The 12,824-nt window shown below is 37.3% G+C and overlaps 1 protein-coding gene and 1 pseudogene across 1 annotated transcript in view; one reads left to right on the top strand and one right to left on the bottom strand.

Annotated features, from left to right (window-relative positions):
* RALGAPA1 (Ral GTPase activating protein, alpha subunit 1 (catalytic)) overlaps positions 1-12,824 on the top strand; it is a gene marked incomplete at its 3' end in the record, with an annotated part of 204,163 nt that overhangs the window by 38,852 nt on the left and 152,487 nt on the right. Inside the window, exons 4-6 of the mRNA XM_011999193.1 lie at positions 333-390; positions 8,846-8,889; positions 10,592-10,769. Of these exons, the coding sequence (XP_011854583.1) occupies positions 333-390; positions 8,846-8,889; positions 10,592-10,769 (280 nt within the window). The remainder of the gene's footprint in view (positions 1-332; positions 391-8,845; positions 8,890-10,591; positions 10,770-12,824) is intronic.
* Positions 4,522-8,797, bottom strand: LOC105553215 (annotated as a pseudogene).

Raw genomic sequence — 12,824 nt, 5'->3', positions numbered from 1 at the left:
AACCTCTGCCTCTCGGGTTCGAGCGATTCTCCTGCCTCAGCCTCCTGAGTAGCTGGGATTACAAGTGCCTGCTGCCACACCTGGCTAATTTTTGTATTTTTAGTAGAAACGGGGTTTCGCCATATTGGCCAGGCTGGTCTCGAACTCCTGACCTCAGGTGATCCACCCACCTCGGCCTCCCAAAGCACGGGGATTACAGGTGTGAGCCATCGTACCCGGCCTATTTTGTATTTGTTATACTTAGTGAGCCCTTTAATTTTTCACATTTTGCAGGATGTGAACTCATTACTTGGTTTCATTCTTTTCTTTTTTCTCTTTATATTGATTTTTAGAAAATTTTACAACTTCTTCCAGAAAGAATTCATCAGCGATGGCAGTTTCATAGTATTGGTAAGTAATTCAAGTATGTATTTCATATTTGAAACAAAGAATAATATATGAAAAATGCTCTTTAATGGGTTGTTAGTTGAAATGAATTAATAGGTGATGCTTTAGTAAAAAGAAAATAAAGAATACAAGAACAGATTGACTAGGAATATAAGAAAAATTATAGATGAAGGGTTTGTAGTCAAAATGCCATAGGAAGTTTTTGGATCCACTGCTTCCTTTATTCTGATACATTAACAATGATGATAAAACTATAAAACGAAAAAGCAAGATTAGCATCTCTGTGAATCAGAAATGGAAGAAAAATGCAAAGTGCCAAACAGAATGGACATTTGTGTTGTTTCTAGTTTCTTTACTTATTGTTTGCTAGTTATATTTGTTTTATTGTCTATTCCTTTGGATTTACTACTATGATAGGGTTATATCTTCTGTGAATGAGTACAGTTACTTTTTTTTTTTTCTAATTGGATGCCTTTAATTTCTTCTTTCTTTCTTTTTTGTTTATTGTGCCTCCAGTACAATATTGAATTAAAGTGGCAAGAAAGAGCAGACATTCTTGCATTATTCCTGATTTCAGGGAGAAAGATAATGGTCAGTCTTTCACCATTATATATGATTTTAGCTGTAGTTTTTTTGTAGATGTCTTTTATCCAGTTGAAGAAGTTCTGTTCCTAGTTTGAGAGTTTTTGATCATAAGTATACATTGTAATTTGCCAAATACTTTTTCTGCATCTATTGATGCGATCATTATCAGTGTCATTGGTGCTTTTGTCATTTATTCTATTAATATTATATATTTTACTAATTGATTTTCAAGTGTCAAACCAGCTTTCCATCCCTGAGGTAAATCCTATTTACTATTTAGAGTCCTTTTTATTTGTTGCTTACTTCAGTTTGCCTCTCTGTTTATGATGAATATTGTACTGTATTTTATTTTGTCAGTCTTTATTTGGCTTTACTATTAAGATAGCTATAGAAGTTTAGAAGTGGTCCCTCTTCTGTTTTCTGAAAGAGTTTGTGAATGAGTGGTAGGTAGCATTTTCTTCTTTAAATAGTTGATAAAATTCAGAAGTGAGGCCATTTGTACTTGGACTTTTCTTTGTGATATTTGTAATTATTACTTCAATTTCTTTACTTGTTATAGGTTTATTCAGATTTTATATATCTCTTTGATATATAAAATATCAGTTTGATAATTTCTTTCTTTCTAGGAACCAATTTGTTAGTAGAAAGTTGTTTAAGTTACTCCTTATAGTAATCCTTTTAATTCTCATAGGGTCAATAGTGATGTCCCCTTTCATTCTTTTTTTTTTTTTAACATTACAGAAACTATTTATTTATTTATTTATTCATTCATTCATTCTTTAGTGGTTTAACTTTATTTTTAGATTCAGGGGATACATATGCGGATTTGTTACTTGTGTTTATCTCATGATGCTGAGGTTTAGGTTATGATTGATCCTGTCACCCAGGTGGTGAACATAGTACCTAATAGTTTGTTTTTCAACCCTTGTCCCTCTAGTACTTCACAATATCTATTGTTGCCATTTTTATGTCCGTGAGTACCCAGTGTTTAGCTCCCACTTACAAGTGAGAATATGTGATACTTGGTTTTCTGTTCCCATGTCAATTTGCTTTAGGATAATGGCCTCCAGCTGTATCTATGTTGCTAAATGTTGCTACAGAGGACATGATTTCATTCTTTTTAATGGCTATATCTGCTTCCTGCTTGATTTTGGTCATTTCTGTCTTCTCTCCTATTTTATTGGCCAGTCTAGCTATTTGTCATATTTGTTGATCTTTTCAAAGAACAAACTTTTGATATCATTGATTTTCTTTATACTTTTTCTGCTTTCTATTTTCTTGTTTTCCATTCTGGTCTTTGATATTTTATGTGTGTGTGTGTGTGTGTGTGTGTGTGTGTGTGTGTGTATATATATATATATTTTTTTTTTTTGAGACGGAGTTTCGCTCTTGTTTCCCAGGCTGGAGTACAATGGCACGATCTCGGCTCACCACAACCTCTGCCTCCCAAGTTCAAGTGATCCTCCTGCTTCAACCTCCCAAGTAGCTGGGATTATAGGCATGTACCCCCACACCCGGCTAATTTTGTATTTTTAGTAGAGACGGCGTTTCTGCATGTTGGTCAGGCTGGTCATGAACTCCTGACCTCAGGTGATCCGTCCACCTCTGCCTCCCAAAGTGCTGGGATTAAAGACGTGAGCAACTGCACCCAACCTACTTATTTTTTGTAGTACTGTATTTATTATTATTATTATTTTTAAGAGACAGGATCTTATTCTGTCATCCAGGCTGAAGTGCAGTGCCATGATTGATCATGGTTCACCGAAGCCTTGAAATGGGCTTAAGCCATCCCCCCACTTAGCCTTTTAAGTAGCTGGGACCACAGGTGCACACCACCAGGCCCGGCTCACTTTTTAAAATTATTTTTTTAGAGACAGGGTCTTGCTTTGTTGCCCGGGCTGGTCTCAAACCTTCAGCTTCAAGCAATCCTCCTACCCCAACCTCCCAAAGTGCTAGGATTACAGGTGTAAGCCATCATACTTGACCTCTTATTTTTTATAAAACATTCTGTGGCAGGCCTGATGCCCAATGCCTGTCATTTCAGCCCTTGGCAGAGGCTGAAACAGAATGATCACTTGAGGCCAGGAGTTTGAGACCAGCTTGAGCAACATAGTGAGACTCTGTCTTTAAAGACAAAAAAAAAATTTTTTTAAGTTAGCCTCACTTGTTGGCATGTGCCTGTAATCCCTGCTACTCAGGAGGCTGAGGCAGGAGGATCACTTAAGTCCAGAAATTCAAGGCTGCAGTAAGCTATGATCACACTGCTATACTCCAATTTGGGTGACAGAACGAGACACAATCTCTAAAACATGAAAATAAGGACAGATGCAGTGACTCATGCCTGTAATCCCAGCACTTTGAGAGCCTGAGGCAGGTGAATCGCTTGAGCATAGGAGTTTGAGACCAGCCTGGGCAACATGGTGAAACCCCATCTCAGAAAAAAATACAAAAATTTTCCAGACATGGTGACTCCTTCCTATAGTCCCACCTCCTTGGGAGACTGATTTGGGAAGATCATCTGAACTTGATGAGGTCAAGGCTGCAGTGAGCCAAGATCATGCCACTGCACTTTAGCCTGAGTAAAAAAATGATACCCTATCTCAACAACAACAACAAAAACAAAACAAAACAAAACAAAAAATAATTAAAAAAGAGAGAAATTCTGCTTGCTTTGGGTTTAATTTACTATTCTGTAGTGATGCTATCTTGGCTCACTGCAACCTCTGCCTCCTGGATTCGGGCAATTCTCCTGCCTCAGCCTCCTGAGTAACTGGGACTACAGGCACATGCCACCACATCCAGCTAATTTTTGTATTTTTACAAAAATTAGGATTTCACCATGTTGGCCAGGATGGTCTCGGTCTCCTGACCTCATGATCCACCCGCGTCAGCCTCCCAAAGTGCTGGGATTACAGGTGTGAGTCACCGTGCCTGGCCCTGTTTCTAGTTTTTTAAGATGTAACCATAGAATATTAATCTGATAGATTTCTTCTTTTCTGATATAGATATTTAAAACTATAAATGTCCCTCTAAGCTTTGCCTTAAATCTGTCCCATAAGTTTTAGTATGTTGTGTTTTCATTTTCGTTCAATTGAAAATATTTTTTCATGTCTTTTTTATTTCTTCTTCAACCCATAACTTATTTAAGAGTGTTATTATTTTTAAGCTCTTCAAATATTTGATGTTTCCACAATTATTTTCCTTTTTGATTTATAACTTAATTCCTTTGTCATCAGAAAAAAATATTTTTGCATGATTTTAATCTTAAAGTTATTGAGATGTTTTGTGGCCCAGAGTATAGGCTCTCTTGAAGAATGTTCCAGTGTGCTTGGAATTAATGTTTATTCTAGAGTCATTTAAAATATTAAATTTAGTTTTCAATATGGTATTCAATAAAAATTATTAAATTAATGTATGGCAATTATGTGATCATTGAAGAACAAGAAAGGACTTGAATGAATAAATGGAATTTTGTGCAATATTCATGGGAGATAAACTTGATAGTGTAAAGGCAACAGTTTTTTAAAAATTTGCATGATATATTTATCCCTATTGTATTAGAGAGACAGAGGCTAAGTTTTCATTTTCAAGGATTGATGAACAATCATCCATAAGTTCTTGAAGTTGAGTAATAGGAAACTTGTTTTTCAAACCATTTGGCTACTGTAAGAAGTTGCTGGTCACAAAATGCACGTCCAGTAAACTGCAGTCCTATTGGCAACCCTTGGTTTGAGAGTACAACAGGGATACTCACTGCTGGCAGTCCTGCCATGTTTACAGGTTGTGTAAAAATATCATCCTGGGCACTTCCTGTTCTGTGGTCTTCTTTGATGAACTCCAAGTATGGTACTGCCACACTCAAGGTGGTGTGGGAGTTAGCATACTCCAGAGTTAAAAGCATTCACAAAATCATTAGCAATGAGACGTCTCACTTTCTGTGCTTTGATGAAATAATTTTCATATTTTTATGTTAACAAGAAAACATTTCCTGAGAGAATTCTTCCTCTTACAAAATCATTGAACCCTTCTCATCTGGTTGCAACATCCATGGCTTCAGTAGACACATCAGTGTCACATCTGTGACCATATTGTAGCCCATCAAATCTTGCTATACTCGATGCTGCTTCTGATATGCACAATAGATGGTAGCAGACAATTGAATAAGTGATGTGAGAAAAGGATACTTCAGTTACTTTGGTCCCCTCAGACTCAAAGAGGTCAGCAGTTTTGGACCAAAGAGACTGTTCTTCACTTGATAATTCCAGTACAAGATATTCCTTTGGAATTCCTATACATAGTTTGCTCACATTTGTCAAACTGGGAAGCATGAATGGTTTAACAGGATCCTGTACTGTGGTAGAATCCTTAGGGTCGTGTCCAGCCAGTACACCCAAGACAATTGCTGCATCATCCACACATCTGGTTAAGAGTCCTTGCACATCCATCAAATTCTCCAGGGAAATGAGACCATGATGGAAAACTAAGCCACAGCTTGGTTTGAAACCAACAAGCCCACAGTAGGCAGCAGGATTTCTGATCAGTCCTCCTGTATCTGATCCTAAAGCCGCATAGCATGTGAATGCCGATACGGCAACTGCACTCCCACCTGAGCTTCTTCCAGTTATCAGCCAGTCTGAATCTTCATTCTCAAAGTGGAGATTCTACTTCCTCTTTTCTCTATATTGTTTTGAATAACTCCAGGGTTTTTTTTAACTGGTCCAAATACGCCATCTGTGTTTCCAGTTCTCATAGCAAACTCATCTAAATTTGTCGTTCCATTAGTAGAGTTCCCTAATCCAACAACTTCGGAACTACTATAGCATTACCTTTCAGCATATTTGATGCACATGTAAGACAATTTTTGGCTGGGTGCAGTGGCTCACGCCTGTAATCCCAGCACTTTGAGAGGCCAAGGTGGGTCGATCACCTGAGCCAAGGAGTTTGAGACCAGCCTGGGTAACATGGCAGTACCCCAACTCTACAAAAAAAAAATAGAAAAATTAGCTGGGTGTGGTAGTGTGTGTCTGTGTTCCCAGCTACTGGGGAGGTGAGAGTATAGCTTGAGACAAAGAGGCCGAGACTGCAGTAAGCCATGATTGTGCCACTGCAGTCCAGCCTGGGTGACAGAGCAAGAACCTGTCTCCAACAAATGAATTTGTTAAGTATATATATAAATATTAATGTCACACATTAATATTTATCAGATATTAAATATATATGCCGTGTATATCAAATATATATCGTGTATATCAAATATATATACACACACACATATAACAATTATTAACATTCCTATAGGGATTTTTAAATGTAGCCTAACAAATTTATCTTAAAGTTTATATGTAAAATAAAAGCCAAAGCAATTTGGAAGAATAACAAGTCGGACCAAGAGGGTGGTGGTGTTAGCTATTTTCATGCCTGATAACAAGATAAATTATAAAATTATACTAACAAAGGCATTGTTACTGATGTAGGGATGGATAAGTGGGTGAATGAAAAGGAACATGGAGATGAGCCAAAGACCTAAGCTTATGTATGGAAGCTTGAAATATGATTGAGATGGCATTTTAGTTCATTTGAACACCATAAACCCCAAAATAGTACTATACTTGGTTTTCCATTTGCGAAAAAACAAATTCTTTTCCACCCACAAGGAAATACATTTCTGATAGATTCAGGACCTACATGTGAAAAGCAACACATAAAAACTTTTTGAAGCGAATATTTGGTTTATAATTTTAATGTAAGGAAGGATTTCTTTAGACATAGAAAGAACACGTAAGAAAGAAAAACATTGGCAAATTGATTATATTAAAATTTAAGGCCAGGCAGGGTGTCTTATGCCTGTAATCTCAGCACTTTGGGAGGCCAAGGTGGACAGATCACTTGAGCTCAGGAATTTGAGACCAGCCTGGGCAACATGACAAAACCCCATCTCTACAAAAAAATAGAAAAATTATCATCCAAGCATGGTGGCATGTGCCTTTAGTCCCAGCTATCTGGGGGCTGAGGCAAGAGGATTACTTGAGCTCAGGAGGTCAAGGCTGCAATGAGCCATGATCATGCCACTGCACTCTAGCCTGGGTGACAGAGTGAGAACCTGTCTCAAAAAAAAAAAAAAAAATTAAAACTTATCTGCATCAGAAGATACCACCTCACCACCCAACAAAAACTTGAATTGTTTGGGATAATATATTTTCAATTCATAGAAATAGACACAGAATTAGTAATACAGAAGGAACTCCATATATATATAAATATAAAGAAAGCCAGGTGTAGTGGCCCACACCTGTAATCCCAGTACTTTGGGAGGCCAAGGTGGGAGGATCACTTGAGGCCAGGAGTTCCAGATCAGCCTCGGCAACATAATGAGGCCCTCTACAAAAAGTACATAAATTAGCCAGACCTGGTGGTGCACATCTGTAGTCCCAGCTACTCAGGAGGCTGAGGTGGGAGGATCACTTGAACCCAGGAATTTGAGGCTGCAATGATCTATGATTGCACCGCTATTCTCCAGCCTGAACTCTAGAATGAACAACAGAACAAGACCCCATCTCTTTGCGGGGGAAAAAAAGGACAACTAAATTGAAAATTGTACAAAGGATAAAACAGGGAAACCTTGAATGGCCAAATTAAAAGATGTTCAGTGTCGCTAGGAAATATCAAATGAAAGCAATATTAAGATAGTTAACATACATCAGATTATCAAATATTAGAGCATCTGTCAATGTTTTGTGCTGCCAACAATATGGTACTAGAGCCCTCCCGTATACTGCTGGTAGTACTATTAATTGTCACAACTCCTTTGGAGAGAATTATCTAATATTTGGTAAAGCTGAAAGTAATTTTATTCCTATTTATATACCTCAGGGAAACTCAGGTGTGTACAGGGAATCATGAACAAGAACTATTTATTATGGTACTCTTGGAATAGCAAAAATCTGAAAACAAACCAAATGTCTTAATATAAAGATGATAAATAAATTTTGGTATGTTCATACAGTGGAATAGTTTGCACTTCTTAAAATGTATTAACTAGAGCTACATTGATAAGTATAGATAAATTTCTTAAGCTAATGTTGTATGTGAAAAGTAACTTATAAATGACTTTTAAAAAATAAATGACTTGTATGAAACAGTTTATATTATTTTTTATGGATTTATAAATGTGTAGTAATAATATAAAAATATTTTTGGAAATGATTAATACCAAAGCCTGGATAATGGTTTCCTCTGGGGAAGAAAGGAACAATATGATTTGGGCCTCAGTGATACCTATACGGTAAAGTAAAACATTGGAGATAATGCAGGTAAGTGAAACAAACATGGAACTACGTGTAGATTTATTCATACTGAATGGTGGTCCTCTGCAGGTTTGTTCATGTTATTTTCAGTATTTTATTGTAGGTTTGAAATACTTCATGATTGAAAAGGAAAAAAAATTAATAACTTTGTGCAACTTAGAAAATTAGTATAATGGAAATATTTGTTAGGAAATATTACAGTTAAGGATGTTCATATGGTTAACTAAATGAAAATTTTCTATAGTGGATTTCATTTGGATAGTGATAAAGTATTTTATTCTTAGTCTAAGTAAGAGATTTATAATAGATTGTTGTGTTAAATGCAATTTTGGGCCTAGGTTTTGTTAATTTAAAAAATCATGTTTAATTGCAATAAAGCATGTGTTGAAAAGGTGATTCTTTTTATATGCCCTTCCGATCCCAAGTATGGCCAGAAGGATATAAAGGTCACCAAGAATAATTTGGAGGTTGCCAAGGACTTACTTAAAAGTGTTTTCAAGTCCGACCGAGAACTCTGACATTTACAAATAGATAAGATGTGAATATTTAAAATCATGTTTTCTTTTCAGGTTTGATTTTAAAGAAACTACTTCACACAGGAAACTCCTTAAAGGTACAACTGTGTTTATTTTCTATGACTTTAAAAATACTGAGTAGAACATACATGCCACGTGTTAACACTTTTCATACCTAAACTTTTTCCTAAAGATCTCTGAATTGTCTTCAGTTTATTTAATTGAAGTGAATTCACTTAAAATGTAGCAAGAGGCCAGGTGCAGTGGCTCACTCCTGTAATCCCTGCACTTTGGGAGGCTGAGGTGGGTGGATCACTTGAAGCCAGGAGTTGGAGACCAGCCTGACCAACATGGTAAAACCCTGTCTCTACTAAAAATACAAAAATTAGCTAGGCATGGTGGCAGGCACCTGTACTCACAGCTACTTGGGCAGCTGAGGCAGGAGAATTGCTTGAACCCTGGAGGCGGAGGTTGCAGTGAGCTGAGATCATGCCACTGCACTCCAGCCGGGCGGCAGAGTGAGACTGTATCGAAAAAAAAAAAAAAAAAAAAGTAGCAAGAGTTTGTTTGACAAACCATTCTAGGTTGACTGGGGACATTGAAAAATTGTACTTTGCCACTCAGTGGACTTATTCACCAGCAATCTTTCCTCTTTATGGTCCCCAGAAGAAAAACATTTAGTCATTCGACAGATTATTCTTCATTCCACCATAGCCACTATTAGATGTAGAGGGAAGTAGGGGAGATACATGTATATATATATATATATAAACGTTTTTGTTTCTTTTTCATTATGTCATTGTACTATAATAAGAGAAGCTGCCCATTCCGAAAATATCTTACTGTAGGTTAGATAAAGTAACATTATTACAGGGGCTTTTGACTTCATGGCTTGGGTATAAAAGTACAAAGGAATAAGCCTTCCTGTAGCTTTTCTCCTGCTATCTGGCTGGACCATGAAAGTGACAGCAGTTGAATACCTTTGACAGTGGCCATGAACAAGCTCTGATAAGGTAATTTCCGAAGCTATCAGTGAGATTACGTAGTGGAAGAATGAGTGTTTTGCTTGTCAGAGATTGAATTTTCCTCTATTTCTCTTTTACTGTTTTTATGCTGAGAGAATGTTCATTAATCAATTAAAATATTTATTGTCTTCTGTGTACAGGGTATTGTTTTAGGTGCTTTAATAGAGTAGAACAAAGTTGCTATCTTGGAGCTTAGAATCAAATAATAAGGAAATGAGATAATTTCAGAGAGGTTTTAAATAATTTTATTTAAATAATTTAAATCATTTTATTTTAACTTAATAATTTTAATAATTTCAGAACTTTTCAGGGGCAAGAACATTGAATTCTCAATGTGCCAGGATCCCCATAACCATTCCTCCTTTTACCAAACTCATTCTCACTACTAACAGTCATTGTTCTCTCTCTTCTTGCTTCTTGGATTAGACTGGTGGTGATGGGAGGTAGGCAAGGAGGGAAGTAGACAAGAAGGAAATGATTTTCTAATTTTTATAAATGGAAATTATAGAATAAAAATTACCTGATGCCTTTAGAGAACAAGTTCATTCTATACTTGTTAAAAATCCGTGCATTTGTATTTCCAAATAATGATTTCAATAGATGCTATTGATATGTCTTGTCTCTCTCCTCTTCCTCAACTTCCCTTTCCTTCCCTGCCCGGCCTTTTGAAAGTATCATTCTGTAATCATCATCTAGAGAACTTTGTTTTTCAAAGGAAGGAAGGATTTCCATTATAAATAAAAATACTGTCTATTTTCATTTTATTTTATTTTAGATTAGGCGAGAAGGTGTTCGTCTTTTCTTACTGTGGTTGCAAGCTCTTCAGAATAACTGTAGCAAAGAACAGCTCTGGATGTTTTCATGCTTAATCCCTGGATTTTCAGCACCACAGTCTGAACATGGACCTCGAACTTTAGATAATCTCATTAATCCTCCACTCAACCTTCAAGAAAGTAAGATTCATGGGATGTTACCTGTCAGTATGTTTAAGCTTTCTATGTAGTCTCTTAGTGTATGTTTTCAAATGTCTGTGCATTAATTAACTGGGTAATCCAAGGCAATGTTTTAAAACATAGCTTTTATTATTATTCAGGTATCGTGAAGTCAGCAGATCAAGAAAGCTGTTGAAATAATAGTTTGTTACTCACAGTTCCCAAGCGGAAGGGGCATGCCATGCCACAAGGGCTACGTGGAGAAGCACCAGAGTTGGTCAGGAGGCAGAGGGAACCGGGAAAAACATGGGCAAGAGTCTTTATTATGATTTCTGTGGCAAGAAACAGGCAACCCAAGTTAAGCAAGTTTAGGATTAGCTAGTTTGAATAATTCCAGTGGGCTGTAGGGCGTAAGAATTGTCCCTAGTTGTCTAGTACCCAATCCTTTTGTAATTAGGGCAAAGGAGTAGTCACCCTGAATGTGAGTGTAGAGGAGGTGGTAGGGGTGTGGGCTCTGGATTGGTTGGTTTGAATATGAAAGGCATGCTCACAGGCTAGTCACTTACTGTCTCTAGGAACTGGCTAGCCCTGGGAAGGACATATTCTCTCTAGAATCAGTAAGGCTTCAGAGGTGTAAGCATCAAAAACCTGCGGTTAATACAGATCATTTAACATTTTTCATTAATTACTATTACATATCACCTTGTATCCTGGAGTTAATTGGATGTACATTGAAGTACAAGTGTGTTTTATTTTGTCCATTAGATATGACTGTGAAAATGTTACATGTAAATTGAATTTTTATAAATTTTCATAAATAGTATTGCTATTTAAAAATTTATAATTTCAGTGATGTTTAATTTTTGCTTTCATTCGTGAGTCTTTGTGCTTTTTACCTTTTTTCTAATATTCCTTTTTTTTTTTTGAGACAGAATCTCACTCTGTCACCCAGGCTGGAGTGCAGTGGCGTGGCCTTGGCTCACTGCAACCTCCACCTCCTGGGTTCAAACAATTCTTCGGCCTCAGACTCCCTAGTAGCTTGGGCTATTGTTGCCTATGCTGTAGTGCACTCCCATGATCGGCTCACTGTGACCTCAGACTCTTGGGCTCAAGTCAATAACTGGGACTACAGGTGCATGCCACCCACCACACCTGGCTCATTTTAAAATTTTTTGTAGAGATATGGGGTCTTGCTATGTTGCCTGGCTGGCCTTAAACTCCTAAAGTCAAGCAGTCCTCCCACCTTTACCTCCCAAAATGTTGGGATCACAGGTGTCAGCCACTATGTCTGGTCTACTTAACAGATGTTCTATAAGCATTTTTTCTTCTGCCTCTGTTTATAGAGAGGTTTTCTTTCATCACTTTTTTTTAAGAGGTAAGGTCTCAAAGCTGTGTTGCCCAGATTAGAGTGCCGTGGCTTTTCACAGGTGCGATCATAATGCACTGTAGCCTTGAACTCTTGGGCTCAGGCAGTCCTCCAGCCTCAGCCTTCCTGAGTAGCTGGGACTACAGATGCATACCACCACACCCACTCTTTCATCAGTGTTTTTGTGGATGACTTTAAAAATAATTATTATTCATTTTAAATACATTTGTGACTGACTTCTGCCCCTTCTCTTTTTGAGAATAGAAGTTTTGCTTTTTAGTCTATAAGATGTGGAAAATATGGAATCTCTGTATACTCCCCAGCGGAGACTAAGACATATTTATGGGAAGAGTGAGTATTAAGGGGATTTTTATAGCTTCACAAAATAAAGCTTTCATAAAGTGTGTTCTTCTGTATGATGACAGTGGTCCAGGAAGTCCAGAGTACAGATGATAAAGTTTGTACTTTCTTTTTTCTTTTCTTTTTTTTTTTTTTTTTTTTGAGACAAGAGTCTCACTCTGTTGCCCAGGCTGGAGTGCAGTGGCGCAATCTCAACTCACTGCAACCTCCGCCTCCCAGTTCAAGCAATTCTAGTGCTCCACAGTAGCTGAGATTACAGGCATGTGCCACCACGCCAGGCTAATTTTTTGTATTTTTATTAGAGATGGGGTTTCACCATGTTGGCCAGGCTGGTCTCGAACTCCTGACCT

This window comes from Mandrillus leucophaeus, unplaced genomic scaffold (genome assembly GCF_000951045.1).
Source record: "Mandrillus leucophaeus isolate KB7577 unplaced genomic scaffold, Mleu.le_1.0 Scaffold587, whole genome shotgun sequence".
NCBI lineage: Eukaryota > Metazoa > Chordata > Mammalia > Primates > Cercopithecidae > Mandrillus > Mandrillus leucophaeus.
This window is presented reverse-complemented; position numbering and strand designations above follow the sequence as displayed.